The sequence below is a fragment of the Paramacrobiotus metropolitanus genome, unplaced genomic scaffold (genome assembly GCF_019649055.1).
Source record: "Paramacrobiotus metropolitanus isolate TYO unplaced genomic scaffold, Prichtersi_v1.0 Parri_scaffold0000003, whole genome shotgun sequence".
Lineage (NCBI taxonomy): Eukaryota > Metazoa > Tardigrada > Eutardigrada > Parachela > Macrobiotidae > Paramacrobiotus > Paramacrobiotus metropolitanus.
In genome coordinates, this window is record NW_026570223.1 from 3,789,238 (window position 1) to 3,813,542 (window position 24,305).

At 43.1% G+C, this 24,305-nt stretch overlaps 1 protein-coding gene across 5 annotated transcripts in view; it reads left to right on the forward strand.

Annotated features, from left to right (window-relative positions):
• The window catches only part of LOC129593208 (uncharacterized), a 33,794-nt gene that overhangs the window by 3,760 nt on the left and 5,729 nt on the right, over positions 1-24,305 (forward strand). For 2 of the 5 annotated variants that reach the window (XM_055489431.1, XM_055489444.1), the window contains exons 2-3: positions 6,414-6,550; positions 8,666-9,509. In XM_055489431.1, the coding sequence (XP_055345406.1) occupies positions 6,414-6,550; positions 8,666-9,509 (981 nt within the window). Of the gene's footprint in view, positions 1-6,413; positions 6,551-8,665; positions 9,510-11,702; positions 11,752-24,305 lie in introns of all 5 variants that reach the window. The other 3 variants (XM_055489439.1, XM_055489424.1, XM_055489450.1) reach the window with 3 other exon arrangements.

The following is a 24,305-nucleotide window of genomic DNA, read 5'->3' on the forward strand; positions in this document are numbered from 1 at the left end:
TTACTAGGTTTCTTAGGCTTTTATGTTTCTTTGGTTTTTTAGGTTTCTTAGGCTTTTATGTTTCTTAAATTTTTGGATTCTTTGGTTTCTTAGGTTTTTCGGTTTCTTTGATTTCTTAAGTATCTTTGGTTTCTTAGAATTATTAGGTTTTCTTAGTTTTTTTTAGAATTATTATGTTTTCTTACGTTTTCTTAGGTTTTCTTCGATTTTCTTTTGTTTTCATGGGTATTCTTAGGTTATTCTTAGTGATTTACGATATGAGGAATTCGTTTTTTTTCCTAGGTGGCTTACGGTTAAGTTTTCAGTAGTTTCCCGGTTATGCTTCGTGGCTTTGTGTCATCAAAAGGGACACATGATAGTGACGTGACGTAAAACTTCAAGAACTGGCGTGCAAAATGATCTGAACGCGGCCTTTTGCTATCACTTTTTTGCTTCAATGGTTTTAAGTAACCCTAAAATTTATATCGCAAGTGACGTTTTCTTGTGAATCAAACTAAAATAAGCATTGGCCGAAATGTACTGTGGCCGAAGTGATCGTCGGCCGAACTGAATGACGGCCGAAGTGAATGACGGCCGAAAAACTTTGGCCGAAATGAAAACGGCCGAAGTGACACGTAGCCCTTACTATTGCTGCTTAACTAACCACAGAACACAGTTAAACCACTATTATTAAACAAAGACAGACATAAGCGTTTCGTTATGTTTCTTTCTCCGCTTTTTCGCTCTGCTTTAAATCTGGAATACGTAAAATTTCTCGCATGCTTGCTGCTCCGCGAGCTTCGCTTGCGCCACAGCTGGGCGGCATGCGGCTCCGCTTTCTAAAGCGCTATATAACAAATTTTTAAAAAAATGATTTCCCGTTTTCCGAAAGTCCCTTGTTACTTAATAATGAAGCATTTCCCCTTATTGTTAGCTCGAAGCTCCACTGTAGTGGATTTGCATTAATAACATCATGTTAACGCGTATCACATGGACATGGTTTCGAACACCACGTACCAAGCGGAGCAAAGAGCTTGCTGTTCTTCAGTGCAAAGCAAACCCCATACATGCCAAGTTGCCCATTTGCCTTTCTTGAACAGCTTTTTCTCCTGAAAACTATAAAGCAGCAAATTTCGAGAAATCGGATTTTTCAAATATTCGCTGGCAGTTCAGCAAGAAAAGCAACCGCCCTTGAAGACACTTTACACTTTACAGTATAAACAAGCAGGACGCGCGGCGCTTACGCGCCGCGCTGACGCGGCCCACGGTTTCAAACGGCTTAAAAGTGTGGGTACGGCACAGGTGGCCTTCGGAGACCAAAAGCCCTTTGGTGACCAAAGGCTTAATAAGGCGGGTACCGCACCCGTGGCCTTCGGTGACTTAAAACTTAAAAGACCTTCGGTGATCAAAGGCTTAAAAACCTTCGGTGACCAAAGGCTTATTAAGGCGGGTACCGCACACGTGGCCTTCGGTGACCAAGGCTTAAAAGGCCTTCTGTGACCAAAGGCCTAATAAGACGGGTACCACACGCGTGGCCTTCGGTTACCAAAGGCTTTAAATGGTGGATCCCGCACACGCACCTTTTGGTTTCAAAAGACGTAAGTCAATCACTAAGTAGGATTGACCGCGTGGCCTCCAGTTATAATAAGCTGGAAGGCGTCAAAGCGGGTTCTTAAGGTTTCGTTAGCTTAGTAAGTACTAAAACTAAAGGTGTAATCTGGATGATCTGAATATTTGGACTGATCATCGTACGGGTGCTAAGAATTTGAAATCTTAGTACTAATGCTAAAGGGAGGATCTGGCTGATCTGGCTATCCATGCAATCTCGTACAGGTGCTTAAGCTTTGGATGGTTCTGGATGATTTGGTAGTTCAGGCTGATCTGGTAGTTTAGACTGATTGGGCAGTTCTGGCTGATCTGGTAGTTCTGGCTGATCTGGTAGTTCTGGTCCTTCTGAATGATTTGGTAGTTAAGGCTGATCTGGCTGTTTTGGCAGATTGGTAAATTTTGCTAATTATGAAAGTTTGCTACGGTGCAAAGGTTTCAAAAGCTTAGAAAGGACAAACTCTTAAAGAAATAGGTACGTATCAAAAGCTGGAAAGCTCAAAAGCCGTAAGGCGGGTTCTGGCCAATCAGAAAGATTTGGAGGCGGGAGTGTGACGCACAGACAGCTCTGCTTTAATTAAATGACAAGCAGGACGCGCGGCGCTTACGCGCCGCTGACGCGGCCCACGGTTTCAAGCAGCTTAAAAGTGTGGGTACCGCACGCGTGGCCTTCGGTGACCAAGGGCCTAAAAGGCCATCGGTAACCCAAAGGCCTAAAAGGCATTCGGTAACGAAAAGCGGCCTTCGGTGACCAAAGGCTTAATAAGGCGGGTACCGCACGCGTGGCCTTCGTGACCAAAGGCTTAATAAGCCTTCGGTGACCAAAGGCTTAAAACATCTTCGGAGGCTAAAGGCCTAAAATGTCTTCGGTGACCGAAGTCTTGGAAAGCCTTCGGTCATCAAAGGCTACAGCTTCTGCGTGAAAACTACAGCTTCTTTAAGGTTTGCACGCTAAAAAGTCGTAATGCTGGTTTTAGCCAATCTAGTACCAAGGTTTCGAAAGCTTGATAAACGCTAATGCTGAAGGTAGGATTTGGCTATTCAGGTAAAAGCTTGCATAGGCTTCAAAAGCTTCGTAAGGACCAAGCCAAAGGGAGTATCTGGTTCATTTAACGAAGTCGAAAAGTCTAAAAGGCTGTACAGGCATGAAAGCCTTAATGCTGGTGCTGGCCAATGAGGAAGCTTTGGAGGCGGGAGTGTGACGCACAGACAGCTCTGCTTTAATTAAATGACAAGCAGGACGCGCGGCGCTTACGCGCCGCGCTGACGCGGCCCACGGTTACAAACGACTTAAAAGTGTGGGTCTGAAGGCCATCAGTGACCAAAGGGTTAAAAAACCTTCAGTGACCAAAGGCTTAAAAGGCCTTCGGTGACCAAAAGCCTAACACGCCTTCAGTAGGCAAAAGCTTAAAAAACCGTCGGTGACCAAAGGCTAAAAAGGCGTTTGGTTGCCAACGTACCACACGCGTGGCTTTCGGTGACCAAAGGCTCAAAAAGGCGGGTCCACGCGCGTGGCCATCGGTGACCAAAGGCTCAAAAAGGCGGGTACCACGCGCGTGGCCTTCGGTGACCAAAGGCTCAAAAAGGTGGGTACCGCACGCGTGGCCTTTGGTGACCAAAGGCCTAAAAGGCCTTCAGTGGGCAAAGGCTTAGAAAAACCATCGGTGACCAAAGGCTTAAAAGGCGTTCGGTGACCCTAGGCATAAAAGGCCTTCGGTGGCCAACGTACCACACGCGTGGCCTTTGGTGACCAAAGGCTCAAAAAGGCGGGTACCACACGCGTAGCCTTTCGTGACCAAAAGGCTCAAAAAAGCGGGTACCACGCGCGTGGCCTTCGGTGTCCAAAGGCTCAAAAGGACGGGTACCGCACGCGGGGCCTTCTGTGACTAAAGGCTCAAAAAGGCTGGTACCCCGCGCGTCTTCGTGACGAAATGCTTAAAAAACGTCGACGACCATCATCTTAAAAGGTTGTCTGTTACCATAAGCTTAAGAGGCCTTCGGTGACCAAAGGCTTATTAACGCGGGTACCGCACACGTGGTCTTTGGTTGCGAAAGGCTTGAAATGCCTTTCTTAACCAAAGGCTTAAAAGATACTCGGTGGACAAAGGCCTAAAAGGCCTTCGCTGACCGAAGGCCTTAAAGGCTTTTGGTGACAAAAGGCTTTAAAAACCTTTGGTGACCAAATTTTCAAAAGGCCTTCGGTGACCAAAGGCTTAAAAAGCCTTCAGTTCATAAGAGCTTAGAAGGCCGTCGGTGACAAATGGCCTTCGGTGGACAAACGCTTGAAAGGCCTTCTGTGTTAAAAGGTTAAACGACTTTCGGTTACCGAAGGCTCAAAATGGTGGATACCGCATGCGTGGCTTTAGGCGACTTCTCGGCCACCAGTGACCTGAGCCTTTCGGTTACTAAAAGCTTAGAAGGCCGCGTGGCTTAGAACGCGCGTGGCCATCGGTGACCAAAGGCTCAAAAAGGTGGGTACCACGCGCGTGGCCTAACCAAAGGCTTAAAAAGGCTTAAAAAGCCTTCGATTCATAAAAGCTAAGAAGGTCGTCGGTGACAAATGGCCTTCGGTGGACAAAAGCTTGAAAGGCCTTCGGTGTTAAAAGGTTAAACGACTTTCGGTTACCGATGGCTCAAAAGGGTGGATACCGCATGCGTGGCCTTAGGCGACCGAAGGCCCAAAAGTCATCAGTGACCGGAAGCTTAAAAGGTTTTCGGTTACTTAAAGCTTAGAAGGCCTTTGGTGATAGAAAGCCTTCAGTGACCAAAGGTTTAGAAAAGTGGGTACCGCACGCATTGCCTTCGGTGACCAAAGGCTTAAAAAACATTTGTTGACCAAACGCCTTTGGCGACCGAAGCTTGAAAGACCTTCGGTGACAAAAGGCTTAAAAGCTTTCTGCGACAAAAAGCTTCAAAGGCCTTCGGTTACCATAAGCTTAAAAGGGTGGGTAGCGAACGCATAGTCTTCGGTTACCAAAGGCTTAAAAGGGAGGATGGTACCGCACGCAAGGCTATCGGCTGCGCTATAGTGCGGGAAGGTTTCATTAGGTTTTTCAGAGTTTCATAGTTTCACGAAACTTTTCGAAGCATAGTTTTACTAAAGTTTGTAATGCTTAGTAGGTTTATTGAGTTGTTAGTTTAGCTTACAAAGCTTTCCAAAGCTTGGTTTTAATAAACTTTTGAACGCTAAGTAGCGGGTTTGGACACGGCATTTCTGGATGCTTCAGGACAAACTGGTAGTACAGTTTGATCTGGTAAAGTCTGATGTGGTACACCTGATTTGGTAGATCTGGTGGTTCTGGGAGATCTGGTAGTTTTGGCTGATCTGGTGATTCTGACAGTTCTGGCTGATATGACAGTTCTGGTTTTTAGAGCAGTTCTGGCTGATTTTTTCAGCTGTCCAAAGTGAACAAAGCTTTCTAAACAACTAATTTCTGAAATGTTAGCAAATTTGGCACGGCACTTTTGGATGGTTTTGGATGAACTGGTAGTAGTCTGATCTGGAGGGGCTGGTAATTCTGTTTGATCTTAATCTAGGCTGATCTGGCAGATTTGGTATTTTTGGCTGATCTGGTAGACCTGGTTGTTCTAGTTCAGCAGGTAGGTCTGGCTGACCTGCTAGTTTAGGTTTATCTGGCTTATTTGGTAGTTCTGTGTGATCTGGTGAATCTGGTGGTTCTGGCAGATCTGGTAGTTCTGGCTGATCTGGTGGTTTTAGTACTTCTGGCTGATCTAGCAGTTCTGGTTTATCTGGCAGTTTTGGCTGATCTGGTGGTTCTGGCTAATCAAGTAAAAGTTCGTACAGACACTAAGGTTTCGAAACCTAAGTAAGCCTTAGGCTGAAGGTAGGATCCAGCAGATCTGGTTAATCGGGTGAAAATTCGTACAGGTTTCGAAAGCTAAGTAAAGGCTTCTGCCTGATAGCAACGAAGGTAAAAAGGCTGTACAGGGCTAAAAGCCGTACGACCAGTTCTGGCCAATCAGAATGTAAGGCTGGTCCTGGCCAACCAGAAAGGTTTGGAGGCGGGATCTGTTCGAACAGAGAGTCCTGCTTTAATAAACTGGATACGCGAGAACCACCGCGGAAGTCGGGCACTTGAAAACTGACTTGCGAACCGTTCCCAGTCCCGGAATCTTCTCGGCCATGTTTGTCCAGTTTCATTTTCTTTTTCAAGAACTAAATTTTATGAGGAATGTACAAAAAGCAAGTACGGCGACGGAATAATCTGTTATGGAACGTAAAGTTCCAACGATCTGCAGCGGAATTGTCAAAAAATTGAAAGCGTGTTTAATTAAGCTGATGAGGTAGTCGTGGGGTGGTTGGTTTAGCAATGGTGGGTTCCCACCTTTCCCCATAGAATATGTATGTTACAGTTTTTGAACGTTTTCTTTTAAACGTATCTTTTTCTCTAAAAATTGATTTGTGATGGCTTATCTACATTTTAACGCTATCGGTTGATACATAAGCATGGCAGTTTGGTTCAGCATATCGAGCTGGCGAACTCAACAAAGACTAAGGCTTTCGCGATTATTATATAGAGAATAGATAGAGATAAAAGAATAATATGGTGCGCCAAATTCGCGTCCGATCACTTCGGTCGCGTTACATTTCGGCCGCACAGATTCGCGGCCCACTTCGGCCAACGTTCATTTCGGCGCGGCTCGCTTCGGCCAGCATTCAGTTCGGCCATCGCTCATTTCGGCAACTGCTCATTTTGGCCGTCTTTGATTTTTTTAGGTTTCTTAGGTTTTCTTTTTGTTTCGTATTTTTTCTTAGGTTTTCTTAGTTTCTGCTTTACAATGGTTATGTTTCCTTTGTTTAATTTCAGGTTTCGGAAGTTGCTTTAGTTTTCCTAGGTTTCAAACTTCGCTCAGGTTTTTGCAGTTATCCGAGACTTCGGGTGATCGATCTTGTGGCGGTCGACGAGGTTTTCGTCAGACTAAAATGCGTAAAGGAGACACGATGGTAAGAGGAACACGCAGAAGATAAGTCACAAATAGAGCGTGCAAAAGAGATGGAAACAAAGAACAAAAGCAGGTCAACCAGAAGTCGCACGCTGCGGAGTAAAGATTTAGGTAAGCCACTAAGCCATATTTCGGTCGAAATGTGGTGTGGCCGGAGTGAGTGGTGGCGAAGCCAGCCGTCACGTTTTAACAAAAACCTAAAAATTACTTGAAAAAAACTAAGAAACCCAAAGGAAACTAAAAAAACGTAAAAACCTACGAAAACCCAGAGGAACCCCAGAAAACATAAAAAACCTAAGAAAACCTAAGAAACTTGGGAAACCAAAGAAAACCTAAGAAACCTAAGAATAACGCAAGAAACCTAGAACACATACGAAACTCCCAAAAAATTATGAATAACCTAAAAAACCCTAAAATAAATAAGAAAATTTAAGAATACGAGGAAGCACGCAGTCGAACCGACAGTAATTTTTTTCAGCGAGACCAACCGACAACCACGCACACAGCAACCACGCACACAGGCCGAATAATTTTTCACATAAAAGCCACCTGTGGAAGAGAGGTATCGTCTGCACTGTATGCGGGGTATGCGTGACAGCCGTCCGTGGATGGTTGGCAGTCGCTTGCACTATATGCACGGTTGTCGGTTGGTCTCACTGAAAAAATTTACTGTCGGTTCTACTGCGCGCATCCTCGTAGTGTAAGAAACCTGACGAGGTTTACACCTAAAAAAACTGAAGATGGCCGAAATACACTACTGCCCAAATGATCAGTGGCCGAAGTGAGTGCTGGCCGAAGTGATTATTTGCGGCCGAAGTGATCGGACGCGCCAAAATTAGCGTCGGCCAAAATGTACTGTGGCCGAAGTTATCGCTAGCCGTCTGTGGTCTGTGGGCTACGGGCTACTGTAGTGCCCTGCATCGGACTGGAAAACTTCGTCCAGTCCGATCCAAACTTAAAAATTTTATCCGAACCCAGTCCGACTCCGAATTTTGAAAATCGTACTCCGACCAATCCGATCCGTAAATTTTTTGGCCAATCCGAACCCACTCCGATCCACTCCGAAAAATTTTCCAAAACAATATTTATTACACATCTTTACTGTACAGAGGGTATATTGAAAAAATTTGTTGCGGCCATTTTGACGGTAGTAAGTAAAAAGACTTCAGAGTTCAGACTTCACAGTTAGTATTTTCGTGGGCGTAAAATAGGTACTTTCGAGATTTATAAAAAAACGTTATCTTGGCATTTAAGTTTTTCTTTAACACTACAGTGTTGTAGCATTTTAGGAAGTCTGTTAGTTTTTCTCATTCAGAAATCTGTACTCGATCTTTTTATTGTGTACGGTTCGCCCATGAATCACCCACATAGTGATCATGGACAAACGAGGTACGGATATTTCTAAACGTCCACAACTGCAAAAAGATGTAGCTTCATGTATTCAAACCTGTTATTTTGGCTTAGTCAAACATAAATAATATTGTTATTATCCTAAGCACCAGTATCATTCCAGTTATAGTCCTACAACTATAAGAAACGGAAAGCCAGTGCCCAGTTAAATCGTCTGAGCCGTAAAACTCATGTTGGAGAGCGTAATAATATTTGGTGGAACCATAACGAGTTACAACATCACGACAATTCTAAAAACACTCTATTATTAAAAAGTGTCGAGACTTGATAAAAAAAATTGAAAGAGAATCAACAACGGTTAACTAAACAAAAGTAGGTATTTTGGTGTTGAATAACGCAAATGGACACCTCGCGCGAAGCGCGAAGCTGACGAAGTTTTTTGTTTTCAAACGCGTGAAATTCAATAAAAATTAATTAATACTATTTGTTTCATTTCGGATTTTTCGGAGTCTTGATTGCATCCGAATCCGATCCGGTCAGATGCACATAAACTCCGAAACCACTCCGAATCCGAATTTTCCAGAGTGGAATCCGTCCAATCCGATCCGAAAGTCGGAGTGGATTCGGAGCGGTTCGGATTTACCAGTCCGTTGCAGGGCTCTACCGGCTAGTCTGTGGCTATGTGTGTGATATAGATGTGAAGTTGGAAGCCGATAATATTTGGTTAAAAAACTTGTCAAGTAATCTTGCTGTTTTTGCTATTTAGGCCTGGATCGATTTTTCGAAGGGTGCGATCCCACGGTATCGAAAGCTCTTAACGGATGCGAACCAAATGAGTTTCCAGAACACTGTCCTTGTACACAACGATAACGATTCGTGGTGGCTTGGGTACATCCAAGACATGGAAGGGGACCATGCCTTCATAAACTTTGACTCTACAATTGTAGCAGCTTGCTGGGTACACATGAGGGCCGTCTGGCCTTTCCCACTTTACTGGGACAGGGATGGCCATGGTACAAATCCAGATTGCCGCAACGCTCCAGTGTTTGTAGCTCTGCGTGACGAAGACAACGGACCTTTTCGTTTTCGGCCAGCCGTTATATTGGAGCTTATATCATGTTGTAAAACCTTCGAAGGAATGTTCTACATCACAACTGATGCTTCCTATGCCAATACACCTTTACAGAAACCTCGTTTTGAGATGGTTGGCGATGGGCAAGTTGTTAATCTGCTGCCACCCACTGGACCACCCTTAATAAAGCGTTGCAGCGGCTTGCTATACAACAAGCACTTTGTCCCTTTTGCCAAAGCCCAAGCCCTTCTTCGCGACCCTTCCGACAAATTCCGGATTATCAGTCACCTTTATACCAACGATCTTCGAAAGAGAATGGGTCTGCCATTTCCATCAGACTGTCGTCGGTTTCATCTGCGCATCGAACAAGATGGCTGCATGTTCATTATTATCAGCTTCGCAAATGACCCACAGACGATGCAACGGACGACTGCAAAGTTGTTGGAAGTGTTGGAGACGCATATGACCAGCCGGGACAAACTGCCACCCATCGCTTATCGAATTTTCCGGCCAAACGAAGGTGTCGCTTGTAAGGCAGGTGAGTTAAAAACTTTGGAACAGCTATTTTGCCGCAGTCGATGCGGCAACGTGTAATTGCTGTCTAGCGGACTCGTGCCAGTGAGCAAAAGCGGCAGGAGATCGTGGCACCTATCACTGGCAACTGCCACCTTTTATCCCCTGCCAGCAAAATCGCTAATTAAGTGAGTGAGTTACCGAGCTACCACTACTGACTAGTGAGCCAAATCGCTAACTGAGGCCTCGTCCCGAATTCGAAGCGCATCTCGTTGCGATACAGCAACTCCACCTCGCGAGGTGGCTTCGCGTACCGTATCTGTAGGCGTGGCCATTGCATACAGCCACCTCGTGCGGTTGAGCAACCGTACCATACATAGTTACAAAACGTACGTTACAAAACGTAGCTTCGAAGCTGCGTTTTCTATTTCACACACACTTTCACCTCCGTTGTTCAGCTTAGCCAACAGAGCTTTACACAGTGGTCACCCGTAACATGATGAAGCGTTTTAATTTTGTTAGCTAATAACAATTAATGTGATTGAGTATTAATGTGTATTAGTGATTAGTTTCTGTTAGCACTAGACTGATTGCTAATTTAGTAATTACGATTATTAATTAAAGTAATTATTATTATTAGTGATTGTTATTAGGATTAATATTAGTAAATTATATCAACAGTATTATTTAGGTTGCGTTACTGCGTAATTAAGTCTAATTACTTTAATTAATTACGCAGAGTGATTAGGAATTACATTAGTCAGTGAAGTTACCAATTATTTAATAAATTAATCAATAATTACCATCAAGCATGCTGCATGCGAATTAATATGTGTCTGCGGCCCGGCATTAAATTCATTTGTGTTTATGCAGAACGATTCATTTAGCAGTCAGTGCTAGCGTTTCATTTGCTGATCCACTGCTTGTTACTGGTCCAACGCACTCTCGTTTTTTGCAGTGCGTCATCCAACAATGACGCATACTGCTTTCACATTTCATTTTGGGATATTTTTCTCGAGAAGTTTAGCTAGGATTGATCGGGCCTACTCTACGTTTTGAAAGGATTCTGTGAAAATTTAAAGCTGCAAAATCGGCTCAGTAGAAGCTGAGAACATAGATAACAAAAAGGAGAGGCCGAAATCCTGCAAGAGATGTACAGTATTCATATACACTAGTAGACCCCGCGCAAATTGCGCGGAATATAGCAGCGATGGAAATTCAAGCAAAACTCAAAGAGACAGACCTGTGCTCACATATATGCCGTATATCTACGCATCTGTATCTCCTTAACTTTTATCCGCGAAACGTAAAATTTTCCTTCGCAGAGAAATACTGTGAAATACTAAGTCAACTTCGTAGTACTGTACAGTGTCTAGCTATTTTAACGATAAATTACAACCTGTGTGAATATTTTCCCGTCCCGTAGATTGTCACTGCACAGCTTACAGAAGTGCACTTACACTTGCATTTGCACTTACAGATAGGGTTACAAGCCTGAGATAATGTGAAAAAAAGAAAGTCCTATCCCCCGAAAACAGCTCCTTCTCTTCATGTTTGAACTTTACCGGTATCACCAATTCAGTTTTTCCAAGAGAATTTATTCAGTTATAAAGTAGCAGCTTTGAATTTATTAAAAGTTTTGCATTTGTTTTACTTTATTATTTCCAAGCATTGTTCGCTTTTCAGATCTCTGCCTTCCTTATAACTTAAAATGGCTCAGCCAAATACCGCTGTCCTTGTCGATACGCTTATCAATAGGAACACATAATATTTTTCCATGATGCTTTGTATTAAGAACACAACAGTAAAATTACTAATAAGTAGGCTAAAATAGCTAAGCACTTCCAAATTTATTTGTTAAATTTCATTGCAATTAAACTGTCTAATTTTTGTCAATACTGCCTTCAACGTCAAATACTGTTACTCAAATCGTCTCGGTTGCTAAACTTGCTACTTCGCGGGCTTCATTCTTGTTGCAGCTCGGCGCCTTTTGCGGCTCGCCTTTATTACAAACTGATAAATTACTTGGAGTTTCAGAAAACTTATCGTAAATGTAGCATTTGGCGCATATTAACTGCATCCATTCAATGAACTCCGTCGGCCACGCTAATCAGTATTTTCTGTTTATTCTGCTTAACGAATGACGGTTATACGTTGGTAATTTCTGCATAAAGTGCGCATTTCCGTATTGGTTGTTAAATTGCATTAGTTTTGACAGGAAGCGAAACAGCAAATCATGCTCCATGCGGCATGCTGGGTAAGGCCCGGTAAGCAACCATATAACATTCTAATCTTCGAACTACTTTTCCCGTGAAATTAAAACGCAGAAAATTCGGCTGTTACGCGATTGACGATTTACAAAGTTAGCGTTTGCCATTTTGCTCAGTGTCAAACGTACTAAATAATAATAATTTCGGAAGCAAAAAGCTCTTATGAAGGCCAATTCGTGCGGTGGTGTACCGTAGCGTTAATACTGGAGCCGCAGGCCTTAGTGCTTCAAACAAAACATTTAGCAAAAACATTCGTACTCGCCCAAAGGAGCGCAGCAACTTTAAAACCGGTCACCCGAGCTGCGTAGGACAGCTACCTGAAAAACTGGGTTTTGGAAATGAGAATCTCGACTGTTCCGTAGACTTTTTAATCAGACTTTCTTGTCAAATCCTGATATTCCCCTATAACCATGCTTTACAGGTAAAATCGATAAATTCAGGGCTTTCGAGTGATTCATATCCCTTAAAATTTCATCCATTGCAACGTTTTAGGTGATTTATCAAAAATTGACATATTCTATTGGCAGTGGTGGGGTGATCGTTTTGTAGTGGTGGGTTCTCCACTTTTCCCATAGACACTGCATGCTAAGATTTTTTGAACTTTTCTTTCAAACCTAATTTTTGTTTCGAAAACAGACTTCTGATGGCAAATATAGAAACTCAGGGCTATCGAATGATATATAGCCATCGAAATTTGGTTCAGTGTAGGGTCCTGGCGAACTGTATGGAAACGGAATTTTGAAAGTCTTATTCTTTTAATATATAGATAGAGTCGTAACCAGTTTACGGTATCTACATCCGTACAAAAACTTTTGCGGCGCAAGTTTGTAATGCACTGCACACTTCGCAACGGTTGATCGCATCGCTCCCAGCCGTTAAGAAAAATACAAGATTTAAGAAAGAAGAAAATCTAAGAAACCTAAGAAAACTTAAGAAACCCAAGAAACCAAAGAAACCAAAGAAACCAAAGAAACCTAAGAAAACTAAAAAAACTAAGAAAACTAAGAAATCTAAGAAAACTAAGAAACCTGGGAAAATTAAGAAAACTAAGAGAACTAAGAAACCTAAAAAACCTAAGAAACCTAAGAAAGCTCAGAAATCTTAGAAACGTAAGAAAACTAAGAAACCTAAGAAATCTAAGAAATTTCATATATGAAAGAATACGAGGTATATCGATCACGCTGGTGGGATTGACTGCGATTAATTTTTAAATTTTCAATACTTTGTAACGTGCCGATGCCGAAGGCCGCAGTCTCTCTCGGTTTTTCCGAACGGTCCGCGAACCAACAATGCATATACCCATGTATGTCTATGGGGGCCCATGGCAACAACTTGTTTTTTGGGGCTACTTCTCCCCTTTTGGGGCGTATCGATCCCGCAATAGCGTAAGAGTTTTCGCGCCGTTGAAACCATTCTAACGCACTTGGCCGCGTCGAAATCGGTTCAGCCGTTCGTCAAACATTGGCTACATTATCAATCGTGAATACGTGGTTACTGGTTACGGATGTAGACACAGTAAAACCCTTATACTACATGCACCCTCCGTTCTTAACTCCCCGAATGTTGTGAAGAGATGTATGTTACATAGGGGCAGCGCCCATAGGGACGGTCATTAGCATACCCCCAACGGGGCTAAGCCATATATTGATCAACAGATACTAAGCACGGTGACGCTGATGTTTGCTTATAAAATCATATTATTTCTTCAAAATGAACTCGGGCACTTTTGAATTGCATACATTTTCGAAAAGCGACCGCATTAGTGGCGACCGTATTAGTGGCGACCGTACATTTTTAAGGTGAATTTCTACTCAAATTAGACCATATTAAACTATACAGGAATCGATAGAGAATTCGTTTTTCTATCTACTGATGTGAGTTTACGTCTTTGTGAAAAAATTGCGCACAAGCAGTTATTTTAAAACTGTCATAAAGTAGAATTCTTTAACAAGGTTTTAATACTGCGCAGTAGAGGAGAATGTCTCTGTTCCGGATGGCGGCAAGTTTGCTGACCACAAGCCACAAGAAGCTAACAAGCGACAGCCGTGTTTGTATAAGAATCAGAATACGCACACTCTGTCATAAATGATCAGGTAGAACAATGAGATTTATTGCCCTGTTAGCATGTGCAGCACCATTCCCTGCTTGCGCTTGACTCACAAGTCAATGCCAGAAAGCCATTCCTGCTCAGCTGAACAGTACGTTACCTGATGAGACCAGGACACAACAGGATACGCAGCAGTCGCACCAAGAATAAGCCTGCTCTCCGGCGCATCTGGCCCAACACAAAAAGTTGAATTTCTCAAAGTTACAAATACGGATCTGATAACTCCACGTTTTCTCCGATTTTAAGTTTGACAACTCCATCTTATGGAGTAAATTCCTGTACACATTCTGAACCAAAATAAAGGTTGTCCGAAGTAAATTCCCCGAGTTATACGAGTTTAAAATATTTGAAAATTCGCTGCACCTTTGTTTTCTAAGATAACATCATCATATTAGTTCAGAATGTCCTTCATATGTGGTTTTATCATATTGGAAAGTTTCATAAAGTTCGGGTAGATAGCTGAGTTATTTGACGCGTTTGACTTTTTAAACTTTTTCCGGTGAGTAACGTACACTATGGAATTGTTTACGAGCCCTTCATGGCTTTTTTTCTAGCAAAAGGGGTGCAAACGGGTGGAAACTCAGCTTAACAATTAGTACTTTGCTTTAACAAGATCGCAGCGATATCTGAAGCCGAGACTGACAGGCCCATGGCAACAATTCGCTTTTTGAGGCACGTGCACGCCCTCGAGGCGCATCGGGTCGGCAATAGCGCAACGTCACCCGCTTCGTTGCGGCGATTCTGGCGCATTTTACCGCTTTAAAATCGGCCTACCCGTTCGTCCAAACATATTTTTCTTAGCAAAGGCCGCGCCGCCGCCATGGCTGTTACAAGAACTCTAAATGGGTACAGGACAGGCGGCTATTGTACTCATAAGTCCGCCTTTTAGTCCTGTTACGAACGAATGGCATGCCCGCTACTTTTCCTGCCTGGCTGGTCATTCGCTTGCCCAGACAGACAATGCGAGTCTGCGCGCATCACGAGTGCACTTTTTAAAAAAATTGTTGCTGTTCACACATTGTTTTTTTGAGATAATGGTTGCGACCATAAAACGGTATAAAAAAGCCGCTTTCGAATGATGTGCGATAGGAAACAATAATTGTTACCACTGCTTGACAAACCGGATATTATACACCTTCGAATATTAAAATGTAGCCATCTTTTAGCGTACGAAACTGGCTAATATCGCATCTCGTAATTAGCGGTAGCAGTTACCATTTCCTGTTTCATAACATTCAAATGCGGCTCTTTTATACTGTTTTATGGTCACAACCATTACCTCCAAAAAGTAATGTGTCAACAGCAACAATTTTTTTAAAAAGTGCACCGTAGGTATCTAGTGGTCTTGGCTGTTACGAATGTAGTTAACAAGCTGAGCACGGATGAATATTGGCTTACGACTAGGTATTGTAAATAAGTGAGTTAGGATTATTTGTTACTCGAAGTCGTAGAATGACGTCGTAGTATTGCTGTAGATGTTTAGTGAACTGGGCTGCTATATTTGCTAGTGGATTTGCTCTGACAACTTGTATATATACATCAAATCTATGCATACAAACAAGTGACGTAGAGACCGCTGAGAATTGGGCTTTGTATATATGGCTCACAACGTCACCGTGACGTCACTTGTTTGTATGTATCGATTTCGTGTATAGATGCAGTTTGTCACCGCAAATCCACCGCAAATTATATGAAAGAATGACCGAACTGTTGAAACAGCTCAGTGCATTAGGCCGCAAGGTGCGACAGTGATCAAGTGAAATACTAGAAAACAATGTGCTTTTCGACTCCGTTTCAGATCTTATCAAAATCTAAAAAGATCCAATATCAAATTATGAACTTGCTTGAAATGAGCACGGTTTCGTCGGTTAACCAAAAGAAACACAGAGGCGAAGCCAAACTGTTTCTTGTGCAAGTGCAGTATAACGTGCCCGTGGTAACAGGCCAGCCCATGTTAGCCCTATGGCATCCATGGTAACAAGCTTTTGAGTGACCACCGGCCGTCAAATTCTTAAAACAGCAAAAGGTCATTGGTCTTACAACACCCACCGCAACGAAAGGACTCTAGAATAATTTAAAGCATGAAAATCGGTTTAACAGGAGCTGAGATCACCCGGGACAATGAAGAGAGGCCGAACACCTGCAAGAGATGTTTAGTATTCATATAACCAGTTTACGGGATCTACATCCGCACGTATTGCCGTGGCGTACATTGGTTTCGAAAATTTTTATTTAAAGAAACTTACGAATCTTCTGTATTCAAAAAATTTTATGAGCGTAAGAATTTTAAGAAGCCTTAAAAACGTAAGAAATATGAGCAACCTAAGAAAACCTAAGAAATCTAACAAATTTAAGAAACCTACGAAACGCAAGAAACCTAGGAAAGCCTAAGAACTCTAAGAAACCTAAGAAACCTCAGAAACCTAAGAAACCTAAGAAACCTAAAGAAACCAAAGAAACCAAAGAAACCTAAGAAACCTACGAAACCTAAGAAACCTAAGAACCCTAATAAAGCTAAGAAACAAAGCACAAAATACAGATTGCGCTAATCGCCAGCTTGACTACTATTATTACTTTGACTTGGTTTTACAAATTTTTATTTTGGTTGCCGAAGCGATGTCGAAGGCCGCGGGCTGCCTCTGTCGCAGTGACTGTAGAAATGAATAGCCCACGTCCGTCTATGGGGGCCCATGGCAACAATTTGTTTTTGGCGGCCTCGGTTTCCCCGTTGGGGCCATCGATTACGCAATAGCGTAACATTACCGGCGTCGTTGCGACGATTCTAACGCGCTTTTCTGCGTGAAAAGCGGACAAGCCGTTCGGCCAATCGTTCGGAACAAAGCATACTCGTGTATAAGATGTTACGGATGTAGATAACCAGTTTACGGGATCTACATCCGTACATATTATCGCAGTGTACTTTAATTACGAAAGTTTTTAGTTAACGAAATATACGAACCTTCGGTATTCAAAAAGTTTCATGAAAAAGAAGCCTAAGAAATCTAAGAAAAGAAAACCTAAGAAAAACCCAAGAACATAAGAAACCTAAGAAATCTAAGAAATCAAAAAAACCTAAGAAACCTAAGAAAACCTAAAAAACCTAAGAAATCAAGGAAATATAAGAGTGCGAAGAAATCTATGAAAGCTTAGTAAACAGAACCTTAAGAGGATTATGTAACTTTAAAGGCCAGGTTCTTTATTATGTTATTTTGCCGCGGTTTTATAATTTTTCATGAATTGTTAGCGAAGCGAGGCCGAAAGGCGCGGTCTGTCTTTGTCGTTCTGCGTTAGCCCACGTCCGTCTATGGGGGCCCATGGCAACAATTTCTTTTTTAGGGCCTCTGTTTCCCCGTTGGGGCGCATCGATTAAGAGCGTAACATTACCGGCGTTGTTGCGACGATTCTAACGCACTTTTTTGCGTGAAAATCGGCCCAGCCGTTCGGCCAATCATTCGGAACAAAGCATACTCGTGTATAAGATGTTACGGATGTAGATAACCAGTTTACGGAGGACTACATCCGTAACCAACTGTGTGGCGTTACGGCGCATAATTTTATAAGGTTTGTGGAAAAAATTTCCTTTTTTTACGCATCGAGGCCGGCGAGCGAGGTGCGCCCTGTATTCCACACCGAAAATAATAAGCAGTTGACATTGTTAACAATACTTTGCTTTACGCTAATGGGAGCGATGTCTGAAGCCGAGGCTGACAGGCCCATGGCAACAATTTGTTTTTTGAGGCACCTGCTTCCCCCTCGAGGCGCATCGGGTCGGCAATAGCGCAACATCACCCGCTTCGTTGCGGCGATTCTGGCGTACTTTACAGCGTCAAAATCGGCCAACCCGTTCGTCCAAACATAATTTTCTTAGCAAAGGCCGTCATGGCTGTTACGGATGTAGTTAACAAGCTGAGCACGGATGAATATTGGCTTACGACTGGGTAAATAGATTAGTTTAAATATTTTAAAAGTTGCAGTGTATTCGAGGTGGAGGTAGTTATGATTTCATAGTTACCAGTTATGATGTATTCGAGAAAGCAGTAGTTATTCAGTAGCAGTTAAGAATCTGTTTGAAAAGAGTTAGTTTTTATACGAGTATAAGACAATAAATCGCCGTCAGTTTATTAAATACTGGTGACAGGCTATGCGGTTAACTTGCGTCTGTATCAGCTGAAATGTTCCTGTTTCTGCATTTAGTTTGGTGACTAGTCAACAAGCGGACGCTTACTGGCATTATTAGGTATTACGTTAGCAGTTTGCACTTTTTCTTATGAGTTCAGGTCGATCAGGCCAATATATGATGCCCGGTTCTTCGAATGTTGACCTTTCGAGAACGCAGAGGGGAAGCCAAAGCTGTTTCTTGTGAAACCCTAATCTGCCCGTGGCGGCAGACACACGCATGTTAGCCCTATGGCATCCATGGCAACAAGCCATTGAGTGACCACTGGGCTTATCCTACTTGTGAGAGTACAAAAACCACTAGCTTTGTTTTACTCTACGTTTTGCAAGGATTCTGTGAAAATTTAAAGCTGCAAAATCGGCTCAGTGGAAGCCGAGAACATACGTAACAAAGTGGAGAGGCCGAAAACCTGCAAGAGATGTACAGTATTCATATTACAAGCTGAGCACGGATGAATATTGGCTTACGACTAGGTACTGTAAATAAGTGAGTTAGGATTTTTTGTTACTAGAAGTGGTAGAATTACGTCGTAGTATTGCTGTTTAGTGAAGTGGGCAGCTATATGTGAGGGATTGACCGAACTGCTCAGCGCACTGGGCCGTAAGGTGCAACAGTGATCAAGTGAAATACGACAAGAAACGTAGAGGCGAAGCCAAAGCTGTTTCGTGTTTGAGCTAATTGAGTAAATACTGTGTCGTCGACTCAAGTTGGCACCATTTTTTACAGTGCGCCAACTCTATGCTATACAGCGCCATGCACCGTGCTAGCGTGCATTGAACTGCTTGCACAGCATCATGCAGTCATCCCGGGCGGTTGTCAGCGACTAATATTTAGAAATAAATATATTTAGAAATATAGACGGTTTGAAATATTTAGAAAAATGTAGAAATATAATAAAAATATTCATATGAATCATGCGAAACATCGCAAAAATTATTAAGAATTATTCAAAAATAGTGAGAAATATTTAGAATTATTGAGATATATTTAGAAGTTGTAGAGACTTGTACAGAGATATCAGAAAATCTAATTTTAGAATAACCAAAATTATATTTAGAAATGTGTTAAGACATAATTACAGTCCACAGACCACAGATATATTTTCAACCATCGAAAAATATGTTGAAACATAGTCAGGATTATGTGGAAAAGTATCTAGAATTTTTAAAAACACATTTAGGAATATGTAGAAATATAAAAAAAAATTAGTGAAAATATTTAGAAACTTTTCAGAAATTTTTAGAAACATTTAAAAATTTTTAGAAACACTACCGGTTTCCGCGTCCTCCAGCATTGGCTTGATAAAGCACATCAAACTTGCATATAAAACGTATATCGTGGTGGCGACTTGGGGGACGCGGTTCCGAGAACCCCCAACACTTCAGTTCAACTCAGCACAGCAAACTGTTTACTTCAGTTCGACTCAGCACAGTGCAAGTTCTCGAAAATCCATGTACAGTCTATGTATGCCCTTTTCCGCACTTCCGGGATACTCGCAGCGAAAGCGGCTCATTACAACGAGTGTCACAGCTTAGAGTCGTTCCACGAAATGGCAGTGTTACGTAAATGCTGCACAGTGAACGTCGACGTCACCGTAGATAACGACCCGCCATGTGGACCGCAACCACGTAGCGGAAAGTATGGAATCGGATAAGACGGCTACTTATTATTGACGTACGCATCGTTTTTATGGCGGTCCAGCATTATCAACCTGATGGGCCAACTGTACACCGCCCGTGACAATGGATGGAACAAGCTAGAGTCGACAATACATGCGGAACACAAGTGGATTAATATACACTTTGACAGTCACATCGTAACTCAGCGCAATATCTTTCCTCAGCATTCGAAAAAGAACACTTCTACACATTCAACTTGTTAGCACAACTGGGGAGCGCTATGGAGGAAAACGGACTGATAAACGTAGAACAAATTGCTCAAGCTGCTGCGCGCACAGCTGAGCTACCGGATATTTTTAGCGGTTTCCGCCTGTTTCGAAATGCTGTTTACATTGGCGCAGGCGTGCTGACATTGATCGGCATCAAATTCGCAGTATGGTTTTTTCGAGCAACAATCTTCTCGTTTCTCCAGTGTTGGCGCACGTGTAAAGCAATGGATGCAACCCGCGAAACTCAGCCGTCTCCTTCTGCCCCTTTGCAACCGGAAACACAGCCTTCTACAGAAACGATCCCTTGTGACACTATAACAGTGCCGCGTATTTATCCTGACACTTTTACACAAGGATCGGAAAATGTAGTCATCGGATACGCGCATTAGGAAGTGCTAATGGTCTGGAGGGCCAACCCCTTAAGGAGGGAGATATGTTACGGACACACGGCATATAACCGGACGCAGTCTTTGCCGGCGAGATAAACAGCCGTCTCACGGCTGCACATATGGCCAGTGTCCATCATCAACAGCAATTACCATAATGTTTAGTAACGTGTATCGAGACCTAGAATATTTAAACGCAGTGTGAGTGTGCATTGGGATTGAATTAATTTTGGTTTTCTATCAGTCCGTTTCTGAGTTAAATGTGTGAATTAAAGTTAAAATACCAGCTTTAACATTGGCGTTTAGCTGCTGCGTAAAGTCTGCAGCGATACGTAGTAGTGGAGCGCATTAATGTATCATTACCCGGCTACGAGAGTTCAAATCAAATTTTACCCGGAGAATCCCAGTTGGAAGTAAGTTTCAAGCCCGTTTCTCGCCCGGTTTATGGTGATTCAGCCATCTCTTCCATAGTCAACCGGTCGGAAGTAAGCTTTACCCGGCTTACCCGGCCTACGATGAAGTTTCAGCCGGCAACACCTGGTATCACGAGAACCGATGCCTCGGGCCCGGATAACCGGATAACTGTTGGACAGGAGACGCGTGGAAGGGACGTTATCCTTGTAGGAATAAGCCCCGGACCAAAGACTCGGACCAAAGACTTTGATTTCGTTTCGCTGTTTTTCTAACTCCGAGATTATACTTTATTAGGACTTAACTAGAGGGAGAGAGAAAAATTGATGTTTAATTTACTTTTATTTTTCGCCGTTACGGATGTTTGCCAAGAGAGGCTTGCATCGGTCCAACAAGAAACCCGACCGACCTTCGGATTTCTGCCGTGAGTTGTGTCGCCACCACGGGTCCAGAGGATAACGCGGGACTGGAGAGACCCACACTGGACAGTGGACACTTCCGAAGCGCATCCACCAACACCAATAGTGTCGTGTGCGGAGCAGGCACTGGGACGGAATGAAGCCGATATCCTTCGCAAGGGCTGAGACTCCCGCCCAGAGGCATGTTGGGCCCGTCGCTAGGGCAGCCTAGAAGTATGGCAGCCAGCGACAGTCCTGCTTCCGGTGTGCTGACTTGCACACGGAGTCGCACTCGCTGACGTACGCCGTATAAGCCTCGACTTCGGCTCGGCTACACTTTGCCGCGCCTACGGCTTTACGTCTCGGCCGATCAGCGTTCGTTCGCTTTTTATTCTTGCACGTGCAACATCTCGCCATAGGCGTCTATCCTTTATCGTCCACACAATAACGCCTCATCACTCGCACTCGTGAGCCCTCTGTGCTGTGCCGCTGATATTACCACACAAATATAACCAGTCAGAATTTTTCCCTACTTTTTATTTACTTTTACTGTGATTTTAAAAAGTTTACTTGCTGTTACAGTTAATTCAGGTCGAAAATGTTACTGGTTGTAGAGAGCATAATATTAAGCTACTTTTTACTGTGTAACTTTCCCTTACTTACTGTCTGCTCAGTAACCCATAACTGGAAAACACCATCAAGATTACGACAGATCAGCCTTTGGGGAGCAACTTCAAAAAACCCACACAATCACCACTGAGTATCTGCAAATCAAGTTTTTGTATGCGCTCAAAAATGGCACGGGCAACGTCCCTTCTTCGATCTTCTTCTTCGCTGTGGCTTCGATTCTCTTTGGCTTCCGGAGATTATACCGCGCTGTGATATCCGTGCAGTCAGTCATGTCGAGTCATTAGCGAATTTTAGATTTCACAAAACAAGTTCCGTCCAGTTCGATTTTCGGGTAGGCGTTGGCGTTACGGGTTGATTTACGTCCGTTCGCGACGTAAGGCGCCGTAACCCAACGTCGTTGGCTGACGCGTAAAAACTATCTGCCTTACACGGATCTGTGCAACGGCTCAGCCGACTGGCCTCCATTGTGTGCATCATTGCATTCTTGGCGCTAAAATGTCTGGTTGCTCACATCGGACGCCCATTTCCGCTGAGCTTCATGGATACCTGTTTTTTTTCAGCAGCGGCTCAGGTTTACCAAACCAAACTCATATAGTTTTGACCGCCCAGACCTTCTCTACCACCAACCTAGATCTACCACAGCCAACCAAACGTTCAAACTCCCAAGTTAAGACCAAAAGGTTCGGCTATAACTGAATTCTTCCGTAGACGTCTGTGCTATTTTCTGGATCAGCTCAAGCAGTTTTATTACCTTGCGCAGGCCTGTAAGGACTGACTCTGTCTGTCTGCACTAATGTAGAGCGGCAATTGTCGAGTTGTCGACCAAGTACTAAGCGGACGGTGCGCTTCGTGGTTGTAGAACTACACTCAACCACGAAATACCATAATATTGCGGCAAAATAGAAAAAGGCTATTGCAACGCATACTGGGTACAAAATAGCAGAAGGCTATTTAGCCCCTCACACTGGGGTAAAATAGCAAAACGCTATTTTAACGCAGTGTGGGGCAAAATTGCAAAAGACTATTTTGCCACACTGCAGAATACTGGGATAAAATAGCCTTAGCCTATATATATTTCTTAATTTTTCGATATTTTGTAACTTGCCGATGCCGAAGGTTGCGATCTGTCTCGGTTCTTTCGAACGGACAAAGTGTTTGCCTATGGGGGCCCATGGAAAAAATTTGTTTTTTGGGCTAATCGTTCTCCTTTGGGGCGTACCGTTTAAGCAGTGGCGTAAAAGCCTTCGCGCCGTTGCGGCGAATCTGGCGCACTTTACCGCGTCGAAATCGGACCAGTCGTTCGCCCAAACACTGCGGTGGTTAGTAGTTCCTGTCATAACTGTTCGAATGTAGATAACAAACTGAGCACGGATGAATATTGGCTTACGACTAGGTACTGTAAATGAGTGAGTTAGGGTTTTTTGTTACTAGAAGTGGAAATACGTCGTAGTATTACTGTTTAGTGAACTGGGCTGCTAAATGTGAGAGATTGACCGAACTGTTGATACAGCTCAGTGCATTGGGCCGCAAGGTACGACAGAAATGAAATACTACAAGAAACGCAGAGGCGAAGCCAAAGGTGTCTCATGTTTGGGCTAATTGAGTGCATACTATGTTATGTGACCGTCGTAATAGACTAGCCCATGTTAGCCCTATGGCATCCATGGTCTGGCAAACCATCTGAAGCCAAGAGACACTGTTTGGTCGATAGGGGCTTCCAGATAGTGGAAGAATTCGCTGCAAAGGGTATCAACTGGATAGTTCCGCCAAGTGTTTCAAAAAGCCACATCTCTATGGACGAACAAACTGAAACTCGGACAGTTGCTCACAGCCGTATCCACGTCGAAAGAAAAATTAAACAGATAGAAATGTTCAAAATTTTAAAAGGACCTGTTCCAATATCTAGGATTGTATTGTTTTCAAAATTGTTCGAGTAGCTGCGTGGCTTACAAATTTTATGAATCAGATTTTAAAAGAAGTGAAGCCAACCCCCAAAATTACGCTTCAAGGCATGAATGCGCCGGAAGTTTCCGAAATTACTGAACAGTTTTCAGCGATTGATTATTCTGGTTGATGCTTTATGCTGTTAATGTTTCTTTAATAAAATTGCTCTCCTAGACTCTCCACACTAACACTAGCTACTGCAAGTGCGTTCGTAAGCCATACTTGTGCTCACTTTGACGCTTATAACGGCTTCAGTGTGTCCCCTGCGACGTTTACTACGGGTTCACAGTGTTCCCTGCGACGTTTACTGCAGTTTTTCATCTTCATTAATTGATTTATTTTTCTGAATCAGTGCTCTAACAATATAGATTTTTTGAAAATCTCACCATTTATCGACTGCACTGAATGCCGCGCTTGCACTGCAAATACTGACCATGCGTAGTATATATCGCAACCTCTATTGAGTTCAGCTTTCTGTTATGCGGCAAAGAACCCCTATTACAAATAGGAAAAGGCACGCATAACCTATTTTTGTAAAACTTGTGCTAACGGAAGCAACAATAAGGTAAAAGACCGCTTGCTCTCCTCTACTTATCTATTAGATACTTAC